Genomic DNA, 9208 nt, shown 5'->3' on the forward strand with positions numbered 1-9208 from the left:
GTGATCAGTAGCTTAATTCTTGCATACTGACAAATAGTGGGATAGGGAATAGCCCAGGGAAAATACAAAGAGAAGGAATCATAGACAATAGGATGTTTTTCACAATGCAGCACAGGTCCTATGTCAACAGGTATACTGATGCTGAGAACATCATATTCAGAATTGCTTCAAAGTGAGTAAGCACAGCTTAGATGGCTAATATTGGGGGTTTTGAATCTCACAAAAGATCAGACAGTGGCAAAGGACACAGAGGAGTCCTGGAGGAAGTACAAGATTAGAAACAAGGAATATATCAAATTACTCAAAAGTACAATCTCATCTGTAGTACGTATGGAGTTTAGAACAAAATGTCAGAATTGGGAAGATAAGATAGAAGAGATGGTTAAATATCGATCGGAGTAGGGCTGAGGTTGAAGAGATTTGAATTTACAACCTCTGGGATATTCTATTGTCATTTTCCTCTTTGGTAATTTCACCATTGGAAATTGAGGCAATGATTTTTTTAATTCATTTGTGGGCTGTGGGCATCACCTTCATCCCTAATTGCTCTTGACAAAATGGTAATGAGCTACTTTCTGGGATTGCTGTAATCCATGCGGTGTAAGTATACCCAGTGTTGTTCAGGGCAAAGTTCTTGGATTTTGACATTGCAACAGTGGAAGAACAGCAATAAAGTTCCAAATTAAGATGCTGTGGGACTTGGAGGGAAATTTGCAAGTGGTGTTGCTCTTTCTATTTGATAGAGTTTGTTGGTTTGAAAGGTGCTGTCTAAAGAGCCTTCGTGAGTTGTAGCATTGCATCTTATGGATGGTAGAGTCTGCTGCCACTGTAGTGGTAAAGGGAGTGAATGTTAAAAATGTGAGATGAGGTGCCAATCAAGCAGACTGCTTTCTCCTAAATTGGGTAAGACCTCTTGAGTGTTGTTAGATTTGAAACATTCAGGCAAGTGGAGAGCAACATTCCCACTTAGCTGCATAGCTGCACATGTGCGTGTGCATCCACTTCAACGTTTCACACACTGCGATCAGTGTTCCAGAAGTCACTGCCATGAATGGACCTCCAAGGTTCATGTAGAAAAAAGTTCTGAGAGGGACTGTTGCTGAAGAGTATTCCACCACCGTGCCTTGTGGCTGGTGGGCTGAATTTGAGGAGTCAGGAAGTGGGATCCTTACCGCAGGATGCTCAACCTCTAGTCTTGTAGCCATAATATTTACGTATAATCAACTTGAGCTTCTAGTCAATGGTAACCCCAAGGTGTTAATCATGGGAAATTCAGTAAGGTAATGTAATTAAATGTCAATTTAAGTCCTCTTTTCTGTTGCATTCTCTCTTGTTGGAGATGGTCATTGTCTGGCACTTGTGTGGTGCAAATTTTATTTGCTATTTATCTGCCCAACCTTTAATGATGTCCATGACTTGTTGCAAATTGACACAGACTGCTTCAGTGTCTGAGCAGTTGAGAATGGTGCTCAACATTGTGTAATCGTCAGCAAACATCCCCTCTTCTAATCTTATGATGGAACAAAGCTTAAAATTGATTGGGCTCAATCAATTGCCCTGGGACCTCCTGCAATGATGACCTAGGGCTCAGATGATTGACTAACCTCCAACAATCACAACCATCTTCCTTTATGCTAAGTATTATTCCAAAATGCAGAATGTTTTGAGGTTAATTGCCATTGACTCCAGTTTTGCTAGGGTTCATTGATCCCACACTTGGTTAAGTGCTATCTTGCTGTCGTTAATAATCGCCCTCACTTACCCACATGAATTCAAACTTCTGTCAAAGATTAGTGAAATCAGTAGCTGAATGGACCTGACAGAACCCAAACTGAGTATTCGAGAGAGGTTATTGTTGAGAAAATGCTGCTTGATAGCACTGTCAACAACACTTTCAATCACTTTTTAATTGAGAGGAGACTGATGCAGAAATAATTGTATTTGATCTGCTTTTTATGGGTGGAACATAGTTTGGCAATTTTTATCGCTGTTCGGTAGCTGCCAGTCTTGTAGCTCTATCGGAATAGCTTGGCAACGGCACAGCTTGTTCTGGATTATAAATCTTCAGTACTATTGCTGGAACATTGTAAGGCCTGTAGATTTTGCAGTATTCAGTGGTTTCAACCAATCCTTGACATTGTGTGGAATTAATCAAATTGGTTAAAGTCTGGTATCTGTTATGCTGAGTACCTCAGGAGGAGGCTCTGTCTATAACACTGTGCTTACACTGTTTGCACACAAGTTGACTTGTATTCTAAATTGGCATGTCACTTCTGGGTATGCCCTCCTGCACTCTTCATTAGAGTTGGAGATATGCAAAAATAGAATGGAAGGCATACATTCAATATTCCTGCCATTTCATTATTATGTATTATAAGTTTAACATCTCATAAAAGTGAAGATACAGTTAACGTATGTGTGGCCAGTGACCACCTGAACTGGTTTTGACTACCTGAGGGGATCAGAGTTAAACAAGAGGAAAGGCGGGGCACAGCCTAATGATTTTATCGATAGGTAATTGATCCAGAGAGTCAGTTAATCTTGCAGAAACCCAGGTTCGAATTCTGCCATGGTAGATTGGTGGAATTTGAATTCAAGAAAAAAAAACCAAATTAAGAACCTAACAATAACTATGAAACAGTTGTGGATTGTCAGAAAGAAAAACTCATCTGGTTCACTTAATGCCCTTTAGGGAAAGAAACTGCTGTCCTTACCTGGTCTGGCCTATGTATGACTCCAGACCCACAGTAATGTGGTTGACTCTTGACTACCCTGCATTGAGGGCTGGTTAGTGAATGCTGGCAGAGCCAGCACAGCCCACATCCTGCGAATGAATGTTTAAAAAAAAGGCCTCTCCCCTCTTTATCTGCCCTGTTTTTATTTTACTCTTGGGAGATTACATACCCATAAGAGATTTGAAGCTGTCTAATCATAATGCTTTAATCATCAGGACTGTGGCAGAAACAAAAACAGAAGTTGCTGGAAAAGCTCAGCAGGTCTGGCAGAGAAATCAAAATTAACGTTTCGGGTTTGGTGACCCTTCCTCAGGAGTGTGGCAGGGTTGTTGGCTCACTTGGACTTTTCCTGTCTCTCATTCTCATATGTTGGCAGACCACAGTGGCTTAATCTTACCTTACTTTAATACTCTTTTAGACATCCTTTCTTATCATTTATGTAGTTTGTATATGCCTTTTCCCTTATTGAATGTTCCTGTAACTTTTTGTTTTCAGAGATTATGTAGCTATTGAGGGTTGAGAAAAATCTAGTGATGATGATGCTTTTGTTTGGATTTAATTTTAAATTCATCCGTTTATTAATTCATGGCAATTCATTTTGGTTAATCTGTTCTTATTTGCATCCTTAGATTAATTCTCATTCAGCATCATTTTTATGACAATTTAGTTTAGATAAAGGTGACAGTTTTGTGGTCATCATTACTGAGACTTATTTTCAATTCTCATTTTTTATTTATTAAACTTAGGCTCAAAGCCCACCACAGCAATTGATGAAATCTGTGTTCCCAGACTGTTCCCTATGTTAACCTGGATGACCCTAGATTACTAGTCCAATGATATAACCACATCATCGCCATCTTCCCCTGTTACTTTCGATTTTTGTATTTGTGTATCCGTCATCGCATTTATGTGCATATTTCACGCATCGTGATTTAATCCTTGTGATCACTACTGTCTAGATGTTTTATTTCTGTTCATTTTTTTAAAAGATATCTCCAGTCTCTTCGCTTTTAAGGTTTAGATTATATGTCTTCTACATTTTCCTATCCCTTTTCCCAAAAGAAAATCCTTTCTTATTCCATCTCCATTACAAGAAAAACAGTCGCCTTTTAATGTCACTCAAGCAAATCTTGAATTCTTTTCCCCATTTGTAGCATTTAGGAAAACTTATTTTTGTTCATTTAAGATAAGTTGTCTGAAGTAGGTAAACAGCTTAGAAGCATGAGAGCTGTATGTACACAGTTATTTACAAGAATAAAGAAACAAGAACATGGCTCACCACACCTCGAGCGATTGGATAAAAATTGTTCATTTAGTCCGCAAAGCCCAGATCCAATGTAAAAATAAACAAAATTTGTAACCATTATTTTGGGTTTTCTCTTATGCTAAAACAAACAACCCATGTGTGTTGCTAATCCACATGTTAAAAGTTTCCAGTTTTCACATTTTGTTTATTCCACTTCAACTTGTGGGCGGCACGGTGGCACAGTGGTTAGCACTGCTGCCTCGCAGCGCCTGAGACCCGGGTTCAATTCCCGCCTCAGGCGACTGACTGTGTGGAGTTTGCACGTTCTCCCCGTGTCTGCGTGGGTTTCCTCCGGGTGCTCCGGTTTCCTCCCACAGTCCAAAAGATGTGCAGGGTCAGGTGAATTGGCCATGCTAAATTGCCCGTAGTGTTAGGTAAGGGGTAAATGTAGGGGTATGGGTGGGTTTCGCTTCGGCGGGTCGGTGTGGACTTGTTGGGCCGAAGGGCCTGTTTCCACACTGTAATGTAATGTAATCTAATGTAAAAACTTTAGAGCTTTTCTTGTAGCACAATCTTCCACAACCAAATTGGAATTTTTGTTTTAGTTCATAATACTAAATCAAGTTTTACCATAACATAATTGAATCTAACACAAAGTGGCTGATGTTTCACAAAAGAGCAGTCAGAACAATTTTTGTAAATAATTTGTAAATTGTAGTTTATCATTTTTCAAGAGGAACTGCATTAAAAAATATTCTATTGTATTATGTTTTGCTGCAGGTGAGATCCTAACTCAAAGATGGACAGATATCTTCCTTTCTGATTCTCAGAAAAGCAGATTCTCAGAAGATGTCTCAGGATCAGATTTTCTCATGGATCTTGTTCTTGACCAGTGATATAAGTTCTTTATTCCACATTAATTTTCATTTTATAGGCACTATTCCAGCTGTAAACTCTTAGAAACTTAAAATGCCAATATGCTATATGTGAGGAGGTAGTGTAACCATTAATGATGGCAATAATGTTAGAATGTTGCCATACAGACATTACAAAAGTATCAACAAATGAAATGTGAATGTATCCATTTTCCCCTTGAGTTTTATTCATGGCAAAAATTACCATAGACCTTTTTTGTTTCTTTCTTTTTATGAATGAGGATTTGGAAGTAATCTCTCAGAGAGTTTGAATGAACATGAACCCTGTTTCCCTAAATGCTCTTGGGGCGAACTGTGGGCTGTGATTTAAAATTATTATGATTCTATCTATGCATTTCCATGTAAAATATGTAATTATTGGAGCATGAACAACTGCACAGTGCTGTTCATGTATGTAATTGATTTATTTATACAGTTGCATACAAAATTTTGTTTTTTTTGTATTTTTGAAGTAAAATTTTCATTAAAATAAATTTTAACACGATAAGTTGTCTGCATCTGAAATATAGGAGTAAGTGAGGACAAAGTCTGAAAAGTGACAAGTTAGTGTGTTCACACCACTTAGTTGTAAAATATTAGCTCATAATATATGTCAGCAGTAAGGTTGAATCAAGAAATTGCACCTAACCTTCAGGCAAATGTTCACCCATTTCCAAGTATAACTTGAATAAAAGCAAAACGTTGCAAATGCTGGAAATCTGAAATTTACAGAGTGCTGGAAAAACTCACCAGATCTGGCAGCATCCATGGACAGAATATAATTAACATTTCAGGTTATCATTTCTTCAGAAACCTGAGGTTAACATGTTGCGAGATCAGCTGAGTTACTCCATTCTCTGTTTGTTTCTAATGCAACTCACTCTTGCTATAATGTACTTTTTTGTTTGCATAAATCTTAGACCATGTTCTTGACTTGGCAGGCTTTTCTTATGAGTGGCGTATATATTCCAGTCAAGAGTCTTTTTGTCATTTGCAATTCCAGGAGAAGATTGCATATTACAGATATTGTTCAGTACATTTATGATTGTTATTTTATAGGAAAAGGACATTCCTGTTCTGGGCCTGAAAATAACTTTGGTAGTGGGAAAGTGGAGATAACCTCAAAATTATAATAACAATTGTTTTCCTAATTGTGTTGCACCTCCAGCAAGAAGGATGTACCATTCCAGGGCATTCTGCAGATGATACTTCCCCCATGACCCTTCGCTCATAGATGTAGAATAAGCACTGAAAATAAATCTGTAATATTCTTGTCTGAATTAACCATGGTAGAGAATCAGCCTGAAATAATTTAGCAACCTCATTAATGCCAAGAATATTTCCAGATGAGCTGAGGAGGTTAAAACCGTATTGACATGGATGATGTAAATGAGCAACCTCTTGTATTTTTCCTGAAATTGTTACAATATTTTAAGTATGGGGTTTGCTGGGGGAGAGACAGTGGTAGTGATAATGGACTAATAATCCAGAAGCAAAGGTTCCTGGTTTGGATATATGGTAGAACTTCAATTCAGACAATAAAAATCTGAAATTGTGAGGGTCTCAGTAGTGTCGACCATGAAGCTATCATTGATTTTGTTCACAAAAGCCCTGGAGGGAAGGAAATCTGATGTTCTTAATAAAATCTGGCCTGGCTGTGACTCCAGACCCAAAGCAAATTTGTTACTACTTAAAATGCCCATTTAAATAATCTTTGAAGCCTCTCCCTTCAAGGCCATTTGTGGATGGGCAAGAAAAAAAAGCTATCTTTATTAAAAGAAAATTAAAAGGTTGTCCAGGCAGCTGATGTAATATTAACAACGCCTATTTTACGAGTTAGCATTCATAATTGCCGAGCTCATTACGATATGAATTTAAGGTGATAAAAGACTTCGAAACTTGAAGTAAATTTTAAGACCCAGCAGCCAACAAAGAAGTGGAGGATCTTGCAGTTTGAATTGACATTGGGATATATGGCCTACATGTCTAGCATTGCACCAGCACTAAATTTTAAACATGACTGCTCGATTTTCTGCTGGGCTAAATGTCCTTGGATTCAAAGCAGCTTTCTGTTAGTAGAAAATACCACTCATGTAGCCACTGCACCTGTTCAAAATGTTTGAATGCTTTGCCTCTCCAGGACTTGAATTGGATACTTTGCAAATCTGAAAGTGGTGGCATTTAGCCCATTTGTGAATTTGTGATATAAGCTAATAATTTTGATCAGGATACCATTGTCCTGCAAGATAATTTTGATCTGCTCCAATTGGGTACTTGCTAGAAAGATTAGGTTGTCCTTGTTTTTTTTTCCCCAGAGAGGTTATTAAAAACAGCGATTCCGAAAAGTCCAGGTTTGAAGGGTTTTAGGGCCAGTTTGATTATTGCTAACAGATTTGCCTCAAGCAAAAGTTTTCAAGTTTTTAAAGAAACACTTGTACACTGAAGCGGGTGTGGCCAGTTCTCCCAGCTCAGCTTTACTCTGGTTTGGTTTGGTTTTAGCAGTCTAACTATTCACTGAAAACAGTCAGTCATTGTGAAGCTGCTGGACCCACAGAAGCAGGTCCATGCTGATCCTCCCTCTTTCTGACATCTCTCCTGTAAGACCCTGTGTTTGATTTTTTTTTCGTTTTGTGCCAAGGGGTGTTTATGTGGTTTGTTGCAAGTATTTGGAACAGCATCATTACGGTGGGATAATCAATTGGGTTTTCAGATAACTTAAGTTATTCTATATTTTGTTCACTTTTATTTATGTTTGATTTGGTAATCTTGTAAATAAATTGTTTTGTTTAAAACTAGTTTGACCAGCTGCATAACTCCTGGAATGTCCATTCTACGCCTGCTTAAAACAACTAGCAAAATTTGGGTCTGGGCTACTTCCTTGAAATGTTTTGAGGGGGTCTGGCCTGGTCCATAACAAGGAACATTTACATTGGTTAAGGAACATAGTCATATGCAAGGATCCTTCTGTATTTCACAAATAAGCAATGTTTTCAAGTCTTGCACTTTCCAAATTACCTAGGAATTTGGGGAATCTTTAATTCCTATTGCTTTCTCTATGCCACTACCTTGGTCAATCACATACAACTTGCTGACTGAAATTTTGGCATTCTTGTATTTATCCTGATACATGCGAGACAAAAAGCTTCAGTGACATAGCTCTCCCTGAATGTATTCTAAACTTAGGTCTTTCCATCACAGAATAGTTTATTGTTGCACTTCAAAGTTGTGTGTTGGGTTTTAAAAATAAATCAATAGCCTAATAAGAAATATATATGTTATGGATTACCTAATTTCTATTATAGCTGTTTTGCAGAAAGTAAAGGTATATACTTTGTGCAGAACAGCGGAACCAGGATCACGTGGAAAGGTTGCATAGCAGCATTTCAAAAAAAACTTTTTTTACTTCCAAAATCATCTGCTACAGAAGACACAACTTCAAATCTGCTGAAAAGTGTTAAGAGCAACTTGAGTAAGGAACTGATCGTTCTATACTTGCGCAATAAAAGCAGAGACTCGTGCTTCATGAGTTAGCACTTAAATTGCTGATAATTGTAGCTATATAAAATTCTTGTTTGTTCAGCAAGATAAAGGTTATAGACAGGTTTTTATGAAGGTCAAACACTGTTTTTCTGTTGATTAAAACTAACTGAATAAGTTTCTAATTTCCTTTTTTCTCCTTTGTTTTAAAACATAGTTATACAATTCCTAAAATCTCTTGAGTATTGTTGAATCTATCCACAGTAATCAAACTCAACGGCATCTCTACAAGTTAACTTCAGATCCCTCTAGATTAGAGAAAGAAAATAATCTAAGGTGTTTTTGCTTGTGACTGTAATCTAACTGCTGCCTTGAAAAAGACCCACTGAGATTTTTCTTGTTTCAAAGATTAAATTGCTTGCAGTACTCATGATTTAGGGTCACACTTAAAAATGATATGCATAGAAACTGTCAAATTTAGTTTTCATCTATTGTTTATCTTGTTTCAAGTTATTTAAGAGTCGATTTTGTGCTCCACAGCTGGAGTGGGAAGTGAGATGTTGGGGGTCCATCCATGAGAAGGCTGCACAGGGCATAGGTTTAGGGTGAGAGGAGAGAGACATAGAAGAGACCTAAGGGGTAGCTTTTTCACGCAGAGGGTGGTGCATTTAAGGAATGAGCTGCCAGAGGAAGTGGTGGAGGCTGGTACAATTACAGCACTTAAAAAGCATCTGGATGGGTTTATAAATAATTTAGGTATATGAAGGGTTTAGTGGGCAATAGGTTAAGTGCTGGCAAATGGGACTAGATTAGGTTAGGATATCTGGTTGGCATGG

At 37.8% G+C, this 9208-nt stretch overlaps 1 protein-coding gene across 4 annotated transcripts in view; it reads left to right on the top strand.

The window, feature by feature from the left end:
• The window catches only part of LOC122564056 (protein-tyrosine sulfotransferase 1-like), an 83541-nt gene extending 78138 nt beyond the window's left edge, over positions 1-5403 (top strand). For all 4 annotated transcript variants that reach the window (XM_043718531.2, XM_043718534.2, XM_043718535.2 and 1 more), the window contains one exon: positions 4762-5403. Coding sequence is in view for 2 of the 4 variants with exons in the window: in XM_043718534.2 (XP_043574469.1) it covers positions 4762-4773 (12 nt within the window). In the remaining 2 variants the exon portion in view is untranslated. The remainder of the gene's footprint in view (positions 1-4761) is intronic.
• The last annotated feature ends 3805 nt before the right edge of the window (positions 5404-9208 follow it).

Source organism: Chiloscyllium plagiosum, unplaced genomic scaffold (genome assembly GCF_037043375.1).
Source record: "Chiloscyllium plagiosum isolate Xiang-an unplaced genomic scaffold, Cpla_swu_hap1 HiC_scaffold_31, whole genome shotgun sequence".
Taxonomy (NCBI): Eukaryota; Metazoa; Chordata; class Chondrichthyes; order Orectolobiformes; family Hemiscylliidae; genus Chiloscyllium; species Chiloscyllium plagiosum.